General features: G+C 42.2%; 1 protein-coding gene across 1 annotated transcript in view; it reads left to right on the top strand.

Annotated features, from left to right (window-relative positions):
• The first annotated feature begins 1004 nt into the window (after positions 1 to 1004).
• PAH (phenylalanine hydroxylase) overlaps positions 1005 to 24920 on the top strand; it is a 71326-nt gene continuing 47410 nt past the window's right edge. Inside the window, exons 1-3 of the mRNA XM_082665054.1 lie at positions 1005 to 1174; positions 8561 to 8668; positions 22489 to 22672. Of these exons, the coding sequence (XP_082521180.1) occupies positions 1115 to 1174; positions 8561 to 8668; positions 22489 to 22672 (352 nt within the window). The 5' untranslated portion in view covers positions 1005 to 1114. The remainder of the gene's footprint in view (positions 1175 to 8560; positions 8669 to 22488; positions 22673 to 24920) is intronic.

The raw sequence follows: 24920 nt of genomic DNA, 5'->3' as shown, positions 1-24920 counted from the left end.
TGACTCTGCGGTGCTCTTTTATATTTTGTTTTGCCTGGTGGCAATGAATGCCTCGTCTCAGTTCCTGGGTCTGAAAAAACAGAGGTGAATGACATTTTCCTGCCTACTAGCCCATCTCCCTATTTTATTTTCTTCAGAAGGCTTAGCTCTGCCTAAACTTATTTATTTGTTTGTTTTCTGTCTCCCTCCCAGAATGACAGCACGGGTGTGGGCAGGAGGCAGGGTCCTCCACTTAATTCACTGCTGTATCCCCAGTACCACCTGGCATGCAACAGAGGGGTCCGCAGTAAGCATTTGTTGTTGCATACTTTTAAGCAATAACTTCTAGTTATGGAGTGTTTAACTATATGGCATGAACTGTACTAAGTGTTAAATGCATCACCTCATTCTTTCTCTTATCCACATTCTTAAAACATCCTGGCAAGACTGAGCTTGCGTCCTCTTCTGGGTGCTCCCAGCAGTGATGTAAACAGCTCCGGGACACATGGCTGCATTTCAATCCAGGTCGTTTATCTTATTATTCTCTTTGCTCCTTAGCCACTGTGCCCAGCGTTCACAACATCACCTATATGTGATGTTCTGAAGTCAGAGCACAAAAAAGGCAGTTTCCTTAGTGGTAACATAGAAAGGAATCCCCCCTCCCCCATCTCAGTTAAGATCTTGGCTCTGTTTCTTATAAAGGTTATCATCCGGCTGTCACAGGTTTACACCGATCGCAGACAACCCGTGCCCAGGCTTCTGAGAGTCCCAGAAGTGCCGAACCTGTCTAATCGCCAGGGCACATTTGGCCCTGCGTTCTCTTGTTGGCCTTCCTCCATCCAAGGCGGGCAAGCCAAGTCCGTACTCCCGTCACCAGCCACACCGTCCCCGGCCCGCTCCCCCTGCCCCTCCCCTCCGAGCGGTCCAGGCAGGGGTGACCCGGAGCTCGCCGCGTCAGGACAACACCCACCGGGGGCGTGACTGTGGCGGGTAAGCACGGCAGGAGACACCTTGGAATCTCTCCTCCCTAACGCCAGGTTAAAAACCTCAGCACCACGTGCTGTTTGCACTGTTTGCAAACCCGCCTGCGACTGAAGCCCCAGAGCTCCGGAGACCGCACGCGCTGGGAGCTAGCATGTCAGCCGTGGTCCTGCAGAACGGAGACTCGGTCAGGAAACTCAGCGACTTTGGACAGGTGAGCCAGGGCGGGCCTTAGCGGCGCAGGGAGGGGAGTTTGGCCCCCGGTGGAAAGAGGTCTGAGGAGTGTTGGGTTTTCCTACTCCCATGAGCTCACCAGGAAGGCTGAATTCATTTGAAGATGATGAAAATGTCTAGGAGGTTGACAGATAACACGTGCTCAACAAATGTTTCCCAGTGAGAGAACATCTGTCCTGTGTGGCTTTCAGGGAAAGAGCACGGCTTGAGGAGTCAGGGAGCTGGCTTCCAGAGCTGCCACCAACTAGTTGCCTGTCTTTGGACAAATCACTGCCTGTATCTTCTGTAAACTGGTCCTTGACGATCTGGAGCGGCAGTTGGGGTCCATGCAGATCTGCTCTTCTTTGATGTTTATAACTGTTCTCAGCCAGGTATCAAAATGGCAAAATTATGAGAAATTGTAGCTTTTTTTCACCTTTGGGAGAAAATGACGTATGAAGACATCTCACACTTACTCAGACCTGAGGAAGAAGAAAATTAAAAAGAGGGGAAAATGCACAAGAGTTAGCCTTGGACTTGGAATGTAAGAGAGCCCTAAATGTGGCAGGGATAATGTCCAGGGTGTATTCCGTTCGCTAGAACTTTTGCCTTTCCCTTGAGGTGAACAACTGCAGAATACACTCTTTAATCGACTGATCACACTCCCAGATTCTAGAGTTCAGACTTAAAGCCCAGCCCTGGGAGATAACGTGGGTCTAAGGCATCTGTCAACTGTAGGATTAGTGAGAACAATCTAGAGAACAGGGAGCCTGGACAGCAGAGGATGACTGATGTTTTAGTATAACTAGAGACTGCAGAACTTTGGACTAACTTTTTTTGAGTCCTGAAAGAAAGACTTCCTTTGAAAATGGTACGTAGGGCTTGGGAGACAGAACTTCGTGTTGAAGAGGGATGGCATGTGCGTCAGACAGATCCCAGAACAGATGCCAGCTTTGCCATCGTTCAGCTTCTGTGCTGCTGGCCGTGGGGCCCCCGTGACTATGGCGGGAGGTTAGGGGCAGCGATCTGGTTAGGGAGCTCTGGGGACTAAAGTTTTATTTGTAGAGCACTTAGAAGATGGAGAACCACAAATTGTCACTGTCGATGACTGGGGGTAAAGAGGAGGGTTTAGAGAGTGCTCTGTAACACCCGTGTGTTGAAAGCAAGGGATTTAACTTTGCAGATCCTCAGGTCTATTCATATGAAACATTGGAATAAAAATATGCACATTCTAGAGTTAGTATGAGAATCAAGTGAAATAATGTCTATAAAGGTCTTAGCACACTTCCTGGAGCATAGGAAAATGCCAGGGGTGTCTAGCCAGAAATGATTTGTTTGTTCAACAAAATGCATCAGAACGTTGGCAGGAGGAACACACACTGAGTCAAGCACAGTGGCTGGTGGAGCTTTGCAGTGGTAAGATGCCAGACCTGGAGTTAGGAGTTGTGGGCTCTCGTGTCTGGTTTACTGAAGCTATGTACTGGGCAGTCACCTAATCGGGCTGGAGAGGCTCAGTCTGGTATCTGTAAAATTGGTGGGGGGCGGATTTTGAACTAGAATAGTCTTCAGGACTCCTTCCAGCTCTGACAACCTGCCAAAAAGACACATTTATGAACAGAACACACTAGATGTAATCCTGACATAAGGCTGGTCTCCACCTGCGAGCACAACAATCCTGCGAAAGATGTTCAGCTCATTCATCCACTCAGCAAAGACTTACTGAGCACCTACTCTGAGCCAGGCACAGTACAACCTCTGCCCTGATGAAAATTACATTCTTGTGGAGGAGACAGACAGTAAAACAAATTCACCAAATGAACATATACTTTCATGTAGAGATAAGTGCTGTAAAGAACATAGAACAGGGTGATGGATTAAAAGATTAAGGGAACTCAGGGAACTCAGTACACAGCTCTGAGTGGCACAAAGCCAGGTTCAAACCCAGATGTGACTCCAACACCCTGTGTACTCCTCCACCACACTGCTTCCTCCTGCAGATAAATTCTGGAACACAGAGGCAGAGTATGTCCAAGGCAGGATGTCTGCATCTTGTTTTTGGGTGTCTTACACTGTAGATGTGTGTATGTATAATCACACATGTGAATACACACCTCCTCCCATGACCCCAAAAAGCACTACGATTGAAAGTCAGTGCCGCTGGAATATCCTTGCTGCAGGTTAATTGCTGGTAATTGTGAAAACTGCTCTTTTCCAAAGATAACAGAATGTATTTATTAGACACAACCAAAGAGAATGTATTTCTATTGTTAAGGGTATTGCTCGGTGATCAAAATCCTTTCCTTCTTGGTTGCTAGTAAAGTTTTTTCTCCCTGCTCTCTTCCTTCTTTTCTAGTTTCGGAGCTACTTTTCTCTACCTTTATGCGTCCCGAGTGTACATGTCTTTCTAAGTCAACTCATATGTCTATTGGAAACAAATAAAGTATAGATTATGAGCCATTATAAACACGTTCTGGAAGAGGTTTGTCCAAGATCTCATGCTGATCCGCATAACAATGCTGGAATCGGAATCCACTCAAGGCCACACCATTTCACAAAATTCCATGGGCTTCCTTTCGTTTCAAGTCCCTCAAGCTTTGAAAAGGGGAGCTATTGTCCCAGTTGGGTCACTGCGGGGTGGATTAAGGATTTTGGAGTTGTTGGACCTGGGTTCACATGCAGACTCTGCCACTCGTTAGCTGAGTGTCCTTGGACAAGCCACTTAATCTTGCTGAGTGTATTCCTTCATTTTCAAAATAACAGCACCCATCTCATGGGGCGACTGTGAGGACTGAATAAACTATTAAATGTAAACTGTTTTTTTCTGCCAGTGCTAGTTTCTACCAATGGTGATGTTTATTAACTGTAAAAAGTACCAGATATGGCTCTGGGCACATGGTGGGTATTCAGTCATGGCCGGCTCTACTTTCAATATTAATAACAATAAAGAGTAGAGCCTTATGGTAAATGTGAATTTGCAGACACAGATGAGAAAAGTCGTAATTAAAAAAAATAGGCTATATATGTATCAGTGGTTTCAAAATCTTGCATGGTTAAGAGTCCTCTGCGATGCTTTTGAAAATGCAGATTCTAAGATCCTACACCAAATATTCTGATTTGGTAGGTTTGGGTGGGGCCCAGGAATCTGCATCACGAGGTAATTTTGGAGTGGAGACCCAAGGAACACCCACTTAGAAACCCTGATCTAGAAAGTATATGGGGAGAATGACGAAAGTGAAAGGGGACAGACGTGGGTAAGGTATAGGCTGTTAAGAGTGGTATTGAGTAAACTTCTGGTGATTGGACCAGAGTACAGCCCTTACTATGCAAGAAACAGAACCTTTAATGTGGACATTGTGTCTATAGCAGAGGGAATTGTATAGAATGAATGACATTTAGGAGCCTGAGTTCTTTTTTTTGTTAATTAATTAATTTTATTGACGTATAGTTGATTCACAATGCTGTGCTAGTTCCTGCCGCACAGCAAAGTGATTCAGCCATACATATACATATATATTCTTTTCCATTATGGTTTATTACAGGATATTGAATATAGTTCCCTGTGCTACACAGTAAGACATTGTTTATCCATTCCATATAGAATAGTTTGCATCTGCCAATCCCAAACTCTCAATCCATCCCTCCCCCACCCCCCTCTCCCCCTTGGCAACCACAAGTCTGTTCTCTATGTCTGTGAGTCTATTTCTATTTCTTGGAAGTTCATTTATGTCATATTTTAGATTCCACATATAAGTGATATCGTATGGTATTTGTCTTTTTCTGTCTGACTTACTTCACTTAGTATGATAATCTTTAGATCCATCCATGTTGCTGCAAATGGCATTATTTCATTCTTTTCATGGCTGAGTAGTATTCCATTGTATATATATATACCACATCTTCTTTTTTTTTCCTCCATCATAACACTTCTTTTTTATTTCACTTTTTATTTTACATGGGAGTATAGTTGATTAACAATGTTGTGTTAGTTTCAGGTGTACAACAAAGTGATTCAGTTATACATATACAAGTATCTATGCTTTTTCAAATTCTTTTCCTAATTAGGTTGTTACAGAGTATTGAGCAGAGTTCCCTGTGCTATACTGTAGGTCCTTGCTGGTTATCCATTTTAAATACAGCAGTGTGTACACGTCAATCCCAAACTCCCTAACTATCCCTTCCCCTCACCCTTCCCCCACTGGCAACCATAAGTTCATTCTCTAAGTCTGTGAGTCTGAAATAAGTTCATTTTTTCTTTTAGATTCCACATATAAGCAATATCATATGATATTTCTCTTTCTCTGTCTGAATTTCTTCACTTAATACGACACTCTCTAGCTCCCATCCATGTTGCTGCAAATGGCATTATTTCATTCTTTTTTATGGGTGAGTAGTATTCCATTGTATATATGTACCACATCTTCTTTATCCATTCCTCTGTTGATGCACATTTGGGTTGTTTCCCTGTCTTGGCTATTGTGAATAGTGCTGCTGTGAACATTGGCGTGCATGTATCTTTTCGAATTAGAGTTTTGTCTGGATATATGCCCAGGAGTGGGACTGCTGGATCATATGGCAATTCTATTTTTAGTTTTTTGAGGAAACTCCATACTGTTTTCCATAGCAGGAGCCTGAGTTCTTAATCTGCCACCCACTGCCTGTATGATGATCTCAGGTGGCCCATAGTCTCCCCATCTGAAAAATGAGAGTGTGGAACTAGACGAACTCTTAAGACAAGTCCACCTCTTTGAGTCAATTATCAAGTCCCATGTGGGTATCAGAGGCCAAATGGGACAAACAGATCAAGGAGGAATTGTTCACCTTGGCTGACGAGTACATAGGTTTTCTGAGAGAAGTGAGACCCAAGAGGGCTTTTGAGGAAGGATGATGTATTTGGAAGGGGGAGAGGGAGGGATGCAGTGTATTTACTCTAATGAGGAGTTGAAAGGAGGAACCAGTTTTCTGGAGGGGAGGTTCCTGTGGGTGAAGCTCAGGAGGTGGGGTACTAAGGGGACTTTTGAGTATCACAAAGAGGTCTTGTATCCTGTCGGCCATGGGGAGCCCCTAAAGAATACTGAGTAGAATAAGGACACGAGCCAAATTCTGCTAGCAGGGCTCAATCACTGCAGATCACTAGGAGCTGAGTTATTGTGGTGGCAGTGGGAACCAAAGAAGGACCTGACCCCGAGAATCATTTCTGGAGAAGGTCAGACTGGACTTGGTCATTGGCTGGACACACACAGGAGTGGGAAAGTGCTGGATGACAGAGTTTCAAGCATGGTGCGTTCACGTCTGAATTGCCCCAGTCATAGGTGACACCATTGAGGTGTGTCAGAAATAGGCTCCCTTTGTTGGAGGCCAACAGGAGAGGAGAATGTTGCCAAGTGAATTAGAAATGGAAATCTTTTGTCATTTCAAGGAAACTGGAAAGAACTGAGGGCTCAGTGTCATCTCCTAGGAAGAAGACTGACATCAGAGACTGCTCTGCGTGTCTCTGGCAGGGTTTACTAGAGACGGAAGGTAGAGCAGAACCTGCAGGAAGTTGTGATTCATGGACAGCATGCTGGGATCCAGTGGCATGGGTTCCACTGCTAACCGTGCAACTCTGGACAAGTTACTTAACTTCTCTAAACCTTCATTTTGTCATCAATAAAAGGGGCACTTGGAAAGTAGTAAAACCTACTTTCTAGATTGTTATCAAAATTAAATGAGATAGGGCTTCCCTGGTGGCGCAGTGGTTGAGAGTCCGCCTGCCGATGCAGGGGACGTGGGTTCGTGCCCCGGTCCTGGAAGATCCCACGTGCCGTGGAGTGGCTGGGCCCGTGAGCCATGGCCGCTGAGCCTGCACGTCCGGAGCCTGTGCTCCACGACGGGAGAGGCCACAACAGTGAGAGGCCCACGTACCGCAAAAAAAAAAAAAAATTAAATGAGATAATCCAAATCAAGTGCTTTTTATAATATCTGGGACATTATAGGGGCTTTTAATGTACGGTAGATTAAAATAATTTTTAGAAAGATAATAACATGGTCCATATAAGGATATATAGCAGTTCAGTTTTGCAATTCATTTAAGGCTTCCTCTAATCACACTTGCTGATAATTCTGGTTCTTCCCCTGCACCTCTGTTTCAGGTAAGGTTCTGGGAAAATCTGAATTAAAAGAATTTCATCCTGAGGGTCATCCATGTCCATACAGGGCTTATGATGCCAAGTCACTGAGACCCTGCCCAGCACAGCCTTCTCATGGAGATGATGTAACAGCCATTCCACTAATTTCATTAACTTGCTTACAAGAGAGTAATTGTTCTGCATGGGTTGTTTTTTTTCCCCCCAGTTTTAGGTATATGCTGTTTATTTGAAAGCACACATGGAACTCTATGTATTATTGTAAAACTTAATTTAACACTTAACTTTAAAATTTTAAAAGATTTTGGCAAACCCTTTCTGGAATGGTAACCCTAGTCCCACCTTAATTTGCTGTCACATGCATGTAGAAAGTTGCTAGATCCTTGACATTCTTTGCCGTTTTAAGGCATCCATCTTCCAATAAGTTATATATGTGCTCTTATGTACTTAGTGACTCTTTTTCAACAATTGGTGTCCTAGACCCCAGCATCTGGGAACAAGTTTAATGTTCCCATGACATCTTTGCCAAAGGCCAAGAAATCATTCGTGGGTATTCTTAATATTTCCATCATTTTTACATATTTCTCTAAATATTATATTTAAACTATTTTGTCTTTTTCATCATCTGAATACTGTTTTGACAGGGCTTGTCATGACTACAGATTAGCCTGCTTTCACACGTGAGGAAGTTAAGAAGCCTAAGCTATCCCAAAGTGTTCTGGTTGGTAAATGGAAGAGAGAGGATTCCAACCCATGTCTTTGGACTCAAAAGCCTGTGTGTGTTCTATTTTTAGTATTTTCCACCCTATATTTCTCAATGTTTTCCTGGGACAATTATTGTACCATATTATACCACCTCTAAGATCTTTTTTAATTTATCTCGTATGTGTATGTATATTTGAACTTCTGATGAATGGGGCATCCTCTCATTCATCTTTGTTTCTCTCAGAGCCCTAATTGTACCTAGCACTTGGTAGTTGCTCATTAAAAAGGCAGTGAATCTATAGTGTAACTGGTGACATTTGTGAATAATTAGAGCTTTCTAAAGTTGAAGTCTGATCTAAGAGCACCACTGAACATTTTACTTCCCTTGATTTACTTCTTTTCCGCCACACATATGCTTCTGTAGAGAATATATGTAGCCCATTGCATTCCAAGACTTAACCAGAAGAGGAAGTTCATGCTCGCCTCTTCCTTGGAGGCTTCACAGGAATGAATTGCTGAGCTGTGAAAAACATTTTACCCAAATGCATTTAATCCTGTAGGAAACAAGCTACATTGAAGACAACTCCAATCAAAACAGTGCCATATCACTGATCTTCTCACTCAAAGAAGAAGTTGGTGCGCTGGCCAAAGTCTTACGTTTATTTGAGGTAAGTGTTTTATTCATTTCCGCCTTGAATAATGGCATAGCAGACTTCTGTGTTATCTTCTAGTTTGATGTAGCGAAAAGGACATAGGATCTGGAATTGGAAGACTTGATTCTCAGCTTAGGCTCATACGTGACCCAACCGTGTGAACTTAGTTAAGTCTTTCATTCTCTCTGAGCTAAGGCTTCTCCATTTCATAATTAGGATCATTCACAATCACTGGCTGCACACCAGGAAGCCAGTGTTGGACTCACTCTTCTTTCATCAAACTTTCCTTGAATTAATTACAGTCAAGCCTTCATGTTTGCGAGTCCTACATCCCTCGGATTCAACCAAAATTTCGATCTGGGTTTGGCTGAATCCGCAGGTATGCAGCCCATTGGTAGGGAGGGCAGACTGTATTCATTGTACCACTATTACCATCTTCTATAAGGGTTTTGAGCATCCGAGGATTTTGGTACCCATGGGGTCCTGGAACTGTTTCTGCATGGATACAGAAGGACACCTGTGCTATCCTCTCAGTGTTCCCGAAGCACTCTTTAACTTTTAACTGCAGCACTTATTTGCCTTGTGAAATGTATACATTTCTGTTTGACCCCAGGATAGTTTCTTCAGGCAAGGAGCCTTGTGTGAGTCATCTTTGTGTCAGACTCAGTTTTTTTTTGTTTGTTTGTTTTTCTTTTAACATCTTTATTAGAGTATAATTGCTTTACAGTGTTGTGTTAGTTTCTGCTGTATAACAAAGTGAATCAGATATATGCATACGTATATCCCCGTATCCTCTCCCTCTTGAGCCTCCCTCCCACCCTCCTTATCCCCTCCACCAGGTGGTCGCAAAGCACTGAGCTGATCTCTCTGTGCCATGCGGCTGCTTCCCACTAGCTATCTATTTTACATTTGGTAGTGTATATATGTCCATGCCACTCTCTCACTTCATCCCAGCTTACCCTTCCCCCTCCCCGTGTCCTCAAGTCCATTCTCTACATCTGCATCTTTATTCCTGTCCTGCCCCTAGGTTCATCAGAACCTTTTCTTTTTTTTTTTTTAGATTCCATATATATGTGTTAGCATACGGTATTTGTTTTTCTCTTTCTGACTTACTTCACTCTGTATGACAGACTCTAGGTCCATCCACCTCACTACAAATAACTCAGTTTCATTTCTTTTTATGGCTGAGTAACATTCCGTTGTGTATATGTGCCACATCTTCTTTATCCATTCATCTGTTGATGGACACTTAGGTTGCTTCCACGTCCTGACTATTGTAAATAGTGCTGAAATGAACATTGTGGTACATGACTCTTTTTGAATTATGGTTTTCTCAGGGTATATGCCCAGTAGTGGGATTGCTGGCAGACTCAGTTTCAATATACATATTAAATGTTCAATTAAGAGTGAAATTTAATTTAAATATGAGCAAAGGAAATTAGACTTTTCAAAAACACTTTCGGGGGCTTCCATGGTGGCACAGTGGTTAAGAATCCGCCCGCCAATGCAGGGGACATGGGTTCGAGCCCTGGTCTGGGAAGATCCCACCTGCCGCAGAGCAGCTAAACCCGTGTGCCACAACTGCTGAGCCTGCGCTCTAGAGCCCACGAGCCACAACTACTGAAGTCTGCACACCTAGAGCCCGTGCTCCACAGCAAGAGAAGCCACCGCAATGAGAAGCCCGTGCACCGCAACGAAGAGTAGCCCCCGCTCGCCACAACTAGAGAAAGCCTGTGTGCAGCAATAAAGATCCAATGCAGCCAAAATTAATTTTAACAAGAAGGTCTTTAAAAACAAACAAACAAAAAACAACACTTTTGCCCTGGATTTTAAGAAGGAATATTTTTGAAGCAAGTAATTTTTTACCCCTAGTACTTTAATTAAATTCTACCTGGTGACTGCATACATAAATAGATGGAGAAGAGACCAATCTCCCAGGCAGAGGAATGCCAAATAATTTAAGTAGATCTTCTGGAGTCACAAAAGGAGAGCATAGCTCCCCACTCCTTAGGTCTGGGCCATGGAGAGTGACTTGATGAAATGGCCTTTTACCTCTGTGGCCTTCCTCCCCCAAACCCATAACCCCAGTCTAACCATGAGGAAAACATCAGGCAAACTCCAGTTAAGGGACAGAATACAAAATACTTGACCAGTACTCTTCAAAACTGTCGAGGTCATCAAAAACAAGAAGTGTCTGAGAAGTTGTCACAGTGAAAAGGAACTTAAAGGGATATGACAGCTAAACATAATGTAGTGTCCTGAGTGGGATTGTAGAGCAGAAAAAGGACGTGAGATATAAACTGAAGAAATTCCAATAAAGTATGGTCTTTAGTTTGAGATAAGGTATCAACATTGGTTCATTAACTGTAACACTTGTTCCATACTAATACAAGACATTAATATTCGGGGAAACCGGATATAGAGTATATGGGAATTCTCTGTACTATCCTCTCAATTTTTTCTGTAAATATAAAATTGATCTAAAAAATAGTCTATTTTAAAGAAATTAAACTTGGATATCCAAAAGGAGGAAGAAAATGTCTGCCTGAATGAGAGCAAGACATGAGTGTACAAAAGAGAGAGAGTGCTGTCTGAACGACAAGCTGGTTGTAAGATAGAATATATCCGTAAAATGTAGGAATGTCACATTCTAGTCTTTGTGTTATACGGTTCATCAGCATTTTCCTCTTAAGAGGTCAGGCCGTAGTCAGGGTTAATAAATTAAGTAATAGTAAATTAACAGGATGTTTTCAACCTAATAAATAAGCCACAAGTAACTAAATTATGAGGATGAATGCACCCAAGGAGCATGGACTGTATGTGGGATGGTTGAATCCCAGAGTTCATTGACCTTGACCGGTTGTTTAACATGTGCGCCTTTGTTTACTCATCTATAAAGTAGGGCTAATGAACCATACCTCCCTGGGGCCATGAGGTTTTATGCGCTATGTGAGATGCATGGTATGACTGAGCCCACAGATGATGCTCATACGATATCTATTCCTTTACTCTTTTCACGTGTGTTCTATGAAACCTATCAGAAATCTTTGAGAACATGTGAAGAGGAGAAAGATGACTAGAGACAGTCAAAAGCCTTGATTTAAAAATTTTGTTCCCAAAAAAGTAAAAAAAAAACCACCCCCAAACTTAGAATGAATTACTTAGTATATTTTGTGAACATTTATAGCAAATGGCAATGACCAAGAGTCAGGGCAGCGCCATTAAAGAAAAGCAGAGTAATTTAGTAGAACCAAGGGATTATGGTGGCCACAGTGTGTTTGTGTACTTCATGTCTTTCATGGTATCTGAACGAGATGGAGAAGTAAGTGTTAGATAAAATTACAGACAAACCCTTTAAACTGTGTGGTTGACACTAAACTTCTAGACCATATAAAATGAAATCAAAGGTAATAAATGGCAAAAAAAGAAAGAAAAAGAAACAGGAAAAATCTAAACTACACTTTTGGACAGTGTTTTCTAAGCAATATTCTGTTGAATGCCACAAGTTAGTAGATGTTTTACTAGAGAGTTACAAGGGTAAATATGGCTGGAAGATTCTGCCTCTAGATTTTGGAGAGCCATCATGCCTGTGAAAATATTAAAGACCATGGAAAGCCCTGCAGAGTGGAAACCTTTTCAATGCTATCTTACTCAGAATTTCCCAGACATTTTTGGTCATGAAACCTTGTTCAAGAAAGACCTATTACCATTTTGCAGGCACTAGTGTTCCACTGAACTTATGCTATTTTAGAGTTAGGTGCTCCAGACTATCAGTTATAGCCTAGGTTTGGGACCCTGAGGAGTAGAACAGCATTGGCATTAAGACTATGTTGTCTGGAACAAAACTGTTTCGGTTGAAAAACCAGTTGTGCCACCTGTGAGCTGGGTCACCTTAGGAAAGTTATTTATCCTCTTGGTGGCCTAGTTTCCTCATTTTTCAAATGAAGGTAATAATAAGCTTGCTTTGTAGGGCTGTTGTGAAAATTAAATGAATTAATATATGCAAAGTACTTATTAAAGTATCTGGCACATAGTAAGAGCTCAATAAATGTTTGCTCTCATTATTTCTATGCACCCTAATTTTGGAGAGTCATGGAGCATCAGAGACTCTTAAATTCTTAGCTCTATGAGAAATAGTTAAAGGATTAACGGGTGCTTCCCTGGTGGCGCAGTGGTTGAGAGTCCGCCTGCCGATGCAGGGGACAGGGGTTCATGTCCCGGTCTGGGAAGATCCCACGTGCTGCGGAGCGGCTGGGTCCGTGAGCCATGGCCACTGAGCCTGCGCGTCCAGAGCCTGTGCTCTGCAACGGGAGAGGCCACAACAGTGAGAGGCCTGCATACCACAAAAAAAAAAAAAAAAAAAAAAAAGGATTAACGGGACTTCCCTGGTTGTCCAGTGGGTAAGACGCTGCACTCCCAATGCAGGGGGCCCAAGTTTGATCCCTGGTCAGGGAACGAGATCCTGCATGCATGCTGCAACTAAGAAGCCCGCATGCCTCAAGTAAGACCTGGTGCAGCCAAAATAAATAAATAATAAATAAATTATTTAATTAATAATTTTTTTTAAAAAAAAAGGATTAAGTTTAATTGGCTTGAAGAGGGAAGATGGGGTGAGGAAACAATAGGTTCATTCAAATATTTGAAGGGCCATTGTGGAAGAAGAATATTAGTTATTTTTTATTACTTCAGTGGCAAAAGGGCAAAGCATAGAAATTATAGGAAGCATATTTCAAATCACCTGAAGGAAACATCTCTACTGTAGAAGGGTGCTGGAAGCCCTTGATTTCAAGCATTATTACTATCAAAACAGCTAATAAAAGGCAGGGCAGAATCAAAGCAAAAATTATGGTATAAGTAAACTTACCTTTCCTTAATAAAGACAGAAGATAAACATCTATTCCAAGGATTCCCTAGTTGTCTAGTGGTTAGGATTTTGGGCTTTCACTGCCTCGGCCCAGGTTCAATCCCTGCTGGGGGAACTGAGATCCCGCAAGCTACACAGCATGGCCAAGATAAAAAAAAAAATACATTCCAGCTCCTCCAAGATTGGCAATGGAGGAGAAACATTCCATATGAGAGAATCACCTGCTCCCTGTGAGTCCCTTGCTAAGTACTCCTGCAGTCACCTCCATGCTTAATGAGCACTGCCGTCTTTTCCTTAGATGATTAACACCAAAGTCATCATCCCATTAAGGGATGATGTTGCCTGCCATTGGGCTTGTGGTCTACTAGACTTCAGCTAGTAGCAACATCAGAATGCAACACAATAGGCTTGATTATTATAATGAAGATACAGATGTATAGTGTTTACATGTATTGGGTGGGTGGTAGGGACAGTGAAGCAGATGGTTTAGTGAATTGGGGCCAAACGATGAGAAACATACCCAACCCTCTATCTGCCAACCCACAAACATCCCACTGTCCTCAGCAGATTCATCTCTCAATTCTCTGCATTTTCCGTACCTCTCTATATTTTTAGCCTCTACGTGCTCACATCCCGCGCCTTCTTAGAACAGGAGTCTCCTGAGAGCCTTTACTGCGAGTGGCTTAGTAATGGGCTATAAAATTAGAAGCAGGCTCCTGGGGGAAGTTGCAAAGAAGAGGTCTCCCTTCCTCTGCCAGCACTCCGCTAATCGTTTTACCGTGAATTCGCCAGGGGAGGGAACAAGCAAACAGGCAGATATACAGAGATCTAAAGTATCAGTACATGGGTGTGTTCAGTTGTCATCATTTAATTGATGGAGACACACAGGTTCAGACTAAGCAAGCTGCCCAAGACTAGACACTTAGAGGTAAAAACTGCTTCCAAGTTCACCTTCCATTTTCGTGGTAGATCGGTCTTGTGAAAACAAATCTATATATTTGTTTATAGTCTAAATGTGACATATACAGTCTATGTTTGTCGCATTCACTTTCTATGTGTGACCTCTGCCCAGATGACCCACGCCTTCCCCTCATCTGATTAGTCAATGAGCTCTTATTTTCTCATTTATGCATTCAATTAACGTACTTTGAATATCGGCTGGGTTTTGTTTGTTTGTTTATTTGTTTGTTTTTATTGGAGTATACCTGCTTTACAATGTTGTGTTTCCACTGTACAGCAAAGTGAATCAGCTATGCATATACATATAATCCCCTCTTTTTTGGATTTCCTTCCCACTTAGGTCAGCACAGAGCATCGAGTAGAGTTCCCTGTGCTATACAGTAGGTTCTCATTAGTTATCTCTTTTATACATAGTATCAATAGTATATATATGTCAGTCCCAATCTCCCAATTCATCCTACCCCCGTTTCCCCCTGGGTGGCCATACATTTGTTCTCAACATCCGTGTCTCTATCTCTGCTTTGCAAATAAGATCATCTATACCATTTTTCTAGGTTCCACACATATGCGTAAATATACAGTATTTGTCTTCCTCTTTCTGACTTACTTCACTCTGTATGACAGTCTCTAGGTATCGGCTGTTGTCAGACCGTATATAGGTGCTGAGGAGACTGCGAAGAGCCAGGCAGTCAGTCTCTGCCCCTTTAGAATGTGGAGGAGCTCAAGTTTCCATGAGCTTTCTTAACCCAGGCTTAGGGCAAAATTGGCGAGGGGAGGTTTCTTGCAGATACAATGTTTAAGCTGAAACCTAGAGGGTTGGCTACGGGAGAGGAAGGGGGGACATACATTCCAGAATGAAGAAACAGATGAGTTGAGAGAATAAACAAGTGGCCAGGTCACAGAATCCTCAAATCCCCTTACCGTCTACCAACCTCAGTGTTCCTGGAGATAGAGGTGGGATCGCAGAGGGGACATTAGGTCAGATACAAGATGTTTATTACTTTAAAGTTTGGACTTTAAGGTCCTGCCTGTGACCCCTGGGTCTGGTGAGCAGGACAGAATCAAGAGTGAATCACAAGGGTTGCTTTTGCCCCTTTGGCCTCAGGTCCAGAGCAGTTATGGCAGTAAAATGTTTACAGGGAACATTCCATCTTTAATCAAAATAAGAAGAGCCTTGAGTTCCACTGGGGGGAAGAAAGTTCTTATAACCCAGATGACTTTCTCATCTTATTTAAACCCCCAAATATAGATAATGATATAAGGAACGCCCATGTAACTCACTCCCTGCTTAATAAATACATCATTACAGAAATGACTACAGTCCCTGGGTATCTCTTCCCCATGCATGTCCCTCCTCAGAGGTAGCTATTAATCTGAATTTGACACATACTATTCCCATGCATCTTTTTTTTTTTTGCGGTACGCGGGCCTCTCACTGTTGTGGCCTCTCCCGTTGCGGAGCACAAGCTCCGGACGCGCAGGCTCAGCGGCCATGGCTCACGGGCCCAGCCGCTCCGCGGCACATGGGATCTTCCCGGACCGGGGCACGAACCCGTGTCCCCTGCATCGGCAGGCGGACTCTCAACCACTGCGCCACCAGGGAAGCCCCCCATGCATCTTTTTAGACTTTGTGATACAGAGATATCCATTAAGATATACGGCATTGTTTGGCAAGTTTTGTTTTATTTTTTTGAGGTATAGTTGATTTACAATGTGTTAATTTCTGGTGTACAGCAAAGTGATTCATTTATATATATAAAAGAATATACAAATGAATAAAAATATATATATATTTCTTATTCTTTTCCATTATGGTTTATCACAGGATATTGTATATAGTTCCCTGTGCTATACAGTAGGACCTTGTTGTTTATCCTGCAAGCTTTTAATCTTCATAAAATTGGAATCATATTGTAACCATCCCTCTGCAGTTTTCTTTTTGGGGAGAAGGTGGGGAACATTGTTTTGATATTTGCACATATATTCTTGCTCATTTTCCCATATCTTCCATCGTGTGACCATATTTCCTGTTGGTGGACATATAGCCTCCTCCCATTATTTGTCCATGCAAATGATGCTACCCTAAACATTTTGTGTAGGTTTGATGATCTAGCTATTGAATAGAAGAACCTCAAATGGAAAACTGGCACTGTTTTCAGCTGCTGACCTGTTCAAAGCTGGGCAAATTTGAGAAACAGCAACACGGAGCTGACTTTCTAAACTTTCATCATGAGGTTAGATCCCACGCCGTGGAAATGTAGACAGAGTGCTGTGGTCCATTGATGGTACATGACTTGTGATTGCGCATCAGTAGCCTGGACTGAAACAGGCCACGGGGCCATTTTGATTTTCTCTCTCCAGTGGCAAGAAAAGGGAGAAAGGGGAACTTGGGACAAAAAAGCTCATGTCTCTAAAGCCTTGAAAAGAGCCCGGATTAAGCTGCTAGCCCGGCTCTTCCCCAGGAAGGGGTTCCCTCCGAGTTGGACACAATCCCGACCACATGGAAGGGAGGGTGGGGGAAGAAATAACCTAACAAAGAGGGACAAGACTGAGGGAAGAAAAGACCAAGAGATTACAACAGAGACCCTTCCAGGAGAAGCAAGAGTGGGATCCCAAAAGATGGTCTCCAGGGCGTGAATCCTTCTGGAAGTTCAGCTGGAACCTGCCCAAGAACTCTCCTCCACGGTAGAGTGGGAGATGATCTTGAGCTCCCTCTAGAATTTAATTGTGCTTCTTCTGCTTTCCTGTTCAGCCCAGTGGGTTTAATTTTCAGACTCCTGGTCAGCTAGGGCTGTTGCTGGCCCTCTCGTGAGCAGAGATCAGTAAAAATATACAGGAAGCCCTGCCTGTACTTCCGTGAGACTTATCTTTGTAGTTACCATTTCTCACCCCAAATGTTGACGTAGTCCCCACACTGTTTCTGCCTTTGTCCCACAACAGTCCGTTCTTCTTCTTCTTCTTCTTCTTTTTTTTTTTTTTTTTGACTGTGCCATGCGGCTTCTGGGATCTTAGTTCTCTGACCAGGGATCGAACCCATGACCCCTGCAGTGGAAGCGCAGAGTCCTAACCACTGGACCGCCAGGGAAGTCCCCAGTCTATTCTTAAAATAGCTGCCAGACTGCTCCTTTGAAAACATGAGTCAAAGGATGTCTCTCTCTCTCTGCCCTATTACCTCTCATAGTTTCTTAATATTACTCCAAGTGAAAATTAAAGTTAAGATAACGGCCGATAGGTCATTCTTGGTTACTCCTCTGCCTCATGTCCTATTGCCTCCTGCCCCGTGCTCACTCTGCCCCTGTCACGCTGGCCTCGTTGATGGTCCTCAGTCATATTGCACAATGTCTGACCCCAGGACCGTTGCACCTGCTGTTCCCTCATGTCCTACTCCCTCATTGACCTCAGGTCTATGCTTACATGTCACCTGTTTATTGTTTGAGGACTTCCTGACCCCATTGTTTAAATGGCACTTGCATTGAACCCCTGGAATATTCTGTCCCTCTTTCCTGTTTATTTCTGTCTGTTCCATCTGAAGGCAGTATATTTTATTTATTTATCATAGTCATTGTTTGTCTCTTCCTTCAAGAATGTAAGCTCCAGGAGGGTGGGGATTTTTCCTGCTTTTTTGTTTTTGTTTTGTTTGTTTTTCTTTTTCTTTGTTTTTGCCACGCCATGCGTCATGTGGGATCTTAGTTCCCCGACCAGGGATCGAACTCTCACCCCCTGCATTGGGAGCATGGAGTCTTAACCACTGGGCCACCAGGGAAGTCCCCAGGTTTTTCCGGGTTTGTTCGCTGTTGTAGCCCAGCACCTAGGACAGTGTTTGGCACAAGGAAGGTGTTGGATCGGCTGAGTTATGAAAGCCTCCTGTCCGTTTGCTTGAGACCAATGACGTGGGACATCGTTTGTGACTGTCTTTGATGTTGCCCCCAGAAAGCTCTGAAACAGGCCAGGACATAATTTCATTTGCACTTATGCCAAGGCAACAGCATGTAGGGGGTCCAAGAAGCTCCCCCTTTCCAGTCTAGTCTCATCTAACAATATGCTCAGCACTTCCTTCTCATTTCTAAAACATACTCTCAGGGAAAAAGCTGAGAAAAGTTTAAGGTAAAGCAAATATGAAAGGGTAAAATGACTCATCAGCTTAATGTGTTTCAATTCCCAGGGAAATGTGTCTCTATACCAGGTTGAGAAAGGTAGTGTATAATGAGTTCTTACTGAGTATCTGTGAGTGAAGCCACAATTGTGCTAGGTTCTTTCCCTCTTTTTAATTCTTATTAAGCTGCCAGGTAATATTATGATTTTTATTTTAAACACAGACAAACAAAAGTTGAGAATGGCCAACTAGAGTATCCAAAGGTAGTGAGTAGCAGAACAGAATTTGAACTCAGATTAGTTCCAAAGCTCACACGCTTTTCACTGTACCATTCTTCTTTCCTCGAGGAATGAAACGGAGGAGGAGAGGAAGGGGCCCTAAGCTGGAGGTCAAGAAAAGGTCCAGAAGCATGAATCTGTTTTCCACAATTCATCATATTCATTCTGTGTATCTATAGCTTTATCCACTTGTGACGAATCCCCTTTTAGAAAGATTTCCTCTTGGATGGGAGCAGAAGCGGGTTTCTGGTCAATCCTTGTTCAAATAGACTGTTCATTCCACTTTGCTTTTCTCTGGTCCCCACACTGTCTGTTCAAGAGTCCTGAGTAATCAAGTTGTTACTCAGCCATCTTGTACACAGAAATTAAGTACTGGACAAATTGTGAAATTGTCTTTGGAATGTCTAACTCTAAACCTTTCTTGCCTCTGCTAAGATGTCCACGTGTATTAACACAAAGAATTCTTTCTTTATCCCTCCCCCAAGATGTGGTGAGTGTGTAGGGGTCAATTTTTAACCTGCATAAAGCCCTTGTTTAAAAATAAAAATTCATTTACTAAAAGGTAACTAAGATCATAATCAGGTTTGGAGGTTGATTTCTAAAGCCTCCTTAGCAACCAAAGTTATTGGTATCTATCTAAGAATCCACACTGTTAAACTGGAAAAACTCCACTAAGGAAATTGCATGCCAAGCTAGAGAGTTAATTGTTAACAAATTGATTCAAATGGGAACGAAGTCGTTTAAAAAATTTGGCTGGATATTCTTAGCCAGAAATTTCACTCACATTTAAAAGATAGAATTTAATTTTCATTATATGCGTAATATTATAAGACATTTGGCAAATAACTAAAAGATACACATAATCTCGTCATAACTCATCATGATGCATTTCATTCTAGCCTTTTTTTCCTTGACCTGGGCATAATTTTTTAAAACATATTTTAATGATCACATATCTATATCCATCGTATTTTCCCAAGTGGCTGTCATTATAACCATTTAAGAGACAAAGTTAAATTTTCATTATAAAAGTAATAAATGTTGTTTTTAGAAAAGTTGAACTGTGATAAAAAAGAAAATAGAAAGGAGACAAAAATCACCCCTAGGCCCATCATCTAGAGACTTGGAGTGCTTACTGGCGCTGTATTTTATGCATGTTGTTGTTGGTTCCTTTCTAATAGTTGCATAATCTCCACTGAATGATTACACTGCAGTCCACCTAACCATTCCCCTATTATGGGAATTTAGTCAGCTTACATATTTAGGTAAAAGTTTTTTCCCATAAGTTAGGTCTCCAGAATTATAAAGACTGAGTCACGGGGCACACAGTCTTATGGCTATTCCCAAAGTGCGCGTCTTCTCTCCGGAAGTGCTGTCACATCGGGAGCGGTGGGGTATGGGTGGGGAACATTATCAGCTGTAGTCTGCCTGCCAGCCTGTTTTTCACTCTGCATCCTTTCTCACCTCCTACGCCACTCGCCCTCCCACCCTGTCTCGCAGATAACCATGCCGAAGGTGTGTGCACTCCTGGCTCTTGGCTTTGCTGTTTTCCCTGCTCTACACAAGGCAGAAATTGGTTATCTCTTCGTTTGAAGTTTCAACTTAGGTAAACAGCGGGCGAAGCTTAACCATTCTCTATCATCGTGAGCCAAGAAGGATGACACTGCTCTTGGCTGCGTTTAGGAGGTCACCTCTGTTTGCATAAAAAGCTTTGGAGCAACCGCTATCTCTCTGGCCTTCTCTCCTCCACATACTCTCTCTCTAGTCGGGACGCCCACATTGGGTTACCTGGTCAGGGGGTGTGTTCTCTGCAGCTGGTGCCCATAAGTAATAGCTCCATCATGTACCCCTGAAAATCATGACGAAGAAAGAGCAGGAAGGGTGACTGCGTAGGAATGCTTTTTACTGTGTTTACTACACCCAGAGGTTTCATCTGTGGGGGGGAGTGTTGGCATAATAGCAACAACAATGATAAAAGCTGATATTTGAGGGATGCTCACCGTTACCTCTGGCAGGAAAGGCTGTGCGGTTAGAAGACCAATGTCTGAGATTAGAGGAAAAGGGCCTCCCTCTCCGGCCACTTTTAACAAAACATCTTTATCTCTGATTTCATTTTTTTACATGTTCCTTAACCTCTTCAGAGGTTTGTTGGGAAGGTCACAGAAAATAATTCTAAACTGTAAAGTGATATTCAAATGCAAAAGGTATCGTTATTGTAATTACCCCTGTGCCACTAACCATCAAGAAAAAAGATACGCTTCTTGAACTACAAGGTCGATGAATTTCATTTCTTTGAAATTATAGAGTTATTCAAGTTAAACATTTTTTTCTGGGTACATTTTATCCATTTCAATGTTTGGGGCAACCCCCCCTTTTTTTATTTTAATAAAGTAAAGAGACTTGGTTTTCTTCACAAAGAACCGTACTGTCAATGAAATCAGACTTTTGAATAAGTAGCAGATGAGTACCACACATTCAAATTTGAGGACCAATTTAAGTAAATAGTTCTTCTTAAATGACAAACCCCATAATAACTAAAGTACCACCAGCTAAAGACATTGAAGTTGAGACATTTTATTAAGTGAGTATTATTTTTGTGGCGTTTAATGAATGCCTGTACATGAGCCTTCCCTTCTCAGTGAGGCCTCATGTGTCCGCTCTGTTAAATACTGTAATCTCCCTCATTCCATCCCAGGACGGCCCATTCCCTTCATCCTGCTCTGCTTGGTATTTTTTCCTTAGCCTTTATCATTATAATCATTATAAAATAATACACAAATCGGTTATCTTTTATGTTTGTTGTTTGTCTCTTCACAACTTGAATGGAAGCTTTATAAAGGAAAATATCTTAGTCTGTTTTGTCCACTGATATATCCCAACCGCCTTGCAGAGTGATCAGGACCTAGTAGGTACTACATACACATTTGTGGCATAACTTGAATGAAAAGTAATTATATAAAAATATGAATGATATTATACTGGATAATTTTAACTGAGCATTTACTAAGTACCTGGCAATGTGTTTGTATCATCTCATCCAATGTTTCCAAAAATTTATGAAGCGGGTACCATAGTACCACCAAATTACAGGTGGAGAAACTGACGATTAGAAATGTGAAAGTACATTTTATAAGGTCTCGTAGCCACTATAATTAAGAACTTTGATTTAAACCCAAGAAGCCTGACTCCTGTGGACTCTATTCAAGCAGAACAATGTTGCTTGTATTTATTGATTTATTTATTGAGGTACTATTACTGAGATTCTGTGAGATGTCATTCAGGAAAGGAGGTTTTCCTGTGTAAATATTTTTGGCAACCACTGACCCAATGAAATCTTATGTTTGCAACTCTAAGCCCTGAGCAGATTTCCACGTGATTAAATTCTGTGGCATTTGAACTGTCTCCCCCACCTCTTGTGATTAGTTATTTGGTTTTGCAGAAGAAAAGGTAAACAACTTTTGCAGTGTTGAAGACTTTCTTCTATTCTTATATTTAAAAAACAAAAGACAAAAAAAAGAAAAAGAACTACTCTTCCTCATCTCTTCTCCTTTCGTTGTGTTTTGCTCTGGTTTTGAGTGTTTGGTCTGTGTCAATTCCAGTGACTGCCCCCTTCACATACTCCCTTACACCTGTTTTCTAGGAGAATGATATAAACCTGACCCACATTGAATCAAGACCTTCACGTTTAAAGAAAGATGAGTATGAATTTTTCACCTATCTGGATAAACGCAGCATGCCCGCTCTGGCAAACATCATCAGAATCTTGAGGCATGAAATTGGGGCCACTGTGCACGAGCTTTCCCGGGATAAGAAGAAAGACACAGGTAAGAGACAGCAATGTTGCAACACAGATGACCCTACATTCTCATCATAAAATAATGGCAAAAATAATCTCTACCGGGCTTGCCTGGTGGCGCAGTGGTTGAGAGTCCGCCTGCCGATGCAGGGGACACGGGTTCGTGCCCCGGTCCGGGAAGATCCCACATGCCGCGGAGCAGCTGGGCCCGTGAGCCATGGCCGCTGAGCCTGCGCATCTGGAGGCTGTGCTCCGCAACGGGAGAGGCCACAGCAGTGAGAGGCCCGCGTACCGCAATAATAATATAATAATAATCTCTACCCTGGAAGACCAGGATTAAGTGAGAGGATATAGGTTAGGGACTCAGACGAGTACCTGGCATATTTAGACATTTAATAAATGTTCTTTTCCCCCTTCCTCAAGATAGCTGTTTCTTATATTAGTTGTCTTCTGCTGCAATTTTCATATATTTTTCATTCGTGGATTATTTTGCTGTCAATTTTGTAATTTCTAGAGGTAGGATGATTAGGGTATCCAGGGTGCTTTCTATATAAAGATAATTTTGAGACAAATTCTTTAGTTACCTCCATTTCATCTCATAGCCTCTCCCCAAGTCCTTCTCATGACATGTCAATTCTGGAGCTGGAGCTCCTTGGCTCTGTTCTTAGGTCTTTCACTGTCTCTCTGTCTCTTCCACTAGATTACAAGCTCCTTGTGGGCAGGGAGAGTCTCTTACCTATGTTAATATCCTCAGAGTTTAGTACAGTGCTTAATACACAGCTCTCAGCAAATGCTTGTGAGTGATGGCTAAACAGAGCAGTTGTCATGACTTGTTCTGCCCCCTTATTTACTTACTGAAATTGCTACTGAGTCCAGACTTGTTCTGCTCGGGTCATGTCAGGCCAATAAATCAGGAGACCAGTTGTTAGGGCAAGGAGTAACGACTTTATTCAGAAAGCCCTCAGACTGAGATGATAGCAGACTAGTGTCTCAAAGAACCATCTTACCTTATCAAATAATTCAGACCTTCTTTGAAACTAAAAAGGCGAAAGAGTTTGTTTGTTGCAAACTTCTTGGTGCAGGAATCCTTTGTTCTTGCAGGTGTCCACACAGGTCAGGTCATGATATTCCTATAAACCTCCAACAAAACAAATACTATTCTCTGTTCTGCAACTAGTTATCCCTGTATGTATGAACTCTTAAAGGTCAGAGCCCTGAGAATAGGCTATCCTGTATATTTCAGGCTATAGGCAACATTCTTTTACAAAACGTGCAAAGCCATCATGACTAAGCACAAGCAACAGAGTACAAAGGTTAAAGTAAAAGAAACAGCTCTAATATGGAGTCAGATTTGTTCTTCCCTATTACAAAATGTAATTGATGTGCCCTGGAGGGGAGTAGGGCGGTAGAGCGAAGGAATTAGGAGTATGGGCTTGGGGTTGGACAGGCTTCAGTTCAAGTCCTACTTTTTCCACTTATTGGCTTTGAGACCCTTGACAAGTCTCTTTAACTGCTCTGACCTCAGTTTTTCATAGGGCTTTTGTGAGGACTAAATGAGATCTTCCATAGTTGGCGCGTAGAACAGTGCCCAGCTGGATAAATGAGCGTATGTGATGGTTGTTAAATTGGTGAGCCATGCTAATACATTATTATTAACTAAAGGCTATACATTAGGGATCATGCTTTGTATTGTGTAGTTCTGTTGGTTTTGGTAAATGCATAATGTCATGTATCCACCATTACACCTCATGCAGAATGGCTGCAATGCCCGAAAAGTGCCCTGTTCTCCCCCTGTTCATCCCTCCCTCCTTATCCCCTCCCCCTGGCAACCACTCATCTTTTTTTTCTCCATGATTTTGACTTTTCCAGAATGTCATGCATTATGAATATGGAATCATAGAGAATATATCCTTTTTAGGCTGTTTTATTTTTACATTTAGCAAGGTTCCTCCATGCCTTTTTGTGACTCGATAGCTCATTCTTTGTAATTACTGAATAATGTTCCATTGTATAGATGTACCACATCTTGTTTATCCATGGGTAAGGCTGTTAAACATTCATGTGCAGGTTTTTCTGTGGACGTAAGTTTTTGACTCATTTAAGTAAGTACTTAGAAGTGTGATTGCTGAGATGAACTATTTTTTTCCCATATAATCAAAAACTTTTTTCTACTGTAAAATCAAAAGCTTTTTTTCTTGCCAAAACATTGACGACCAGCTCAAGAGGATTTCAGGCTCTGTACCTGAAAATAGTATGTTAATAGGCAGAGATGCTTT

The sequence above is a fragment of the Grampus griseus genome (genome assembly GCF_964374135.1).
Source record: "Grampus griseus genome assembly, chromosome: 11".
Lineage (NCBI taxonomy): Eukaryota > Metazoa > Chordata > Mammalia > Artiodactyla > Delphinidae > Grampus > Grampus griseus.
This window is presented reverse-complemented; position numbering and strand designations above follow the sequence as displayed.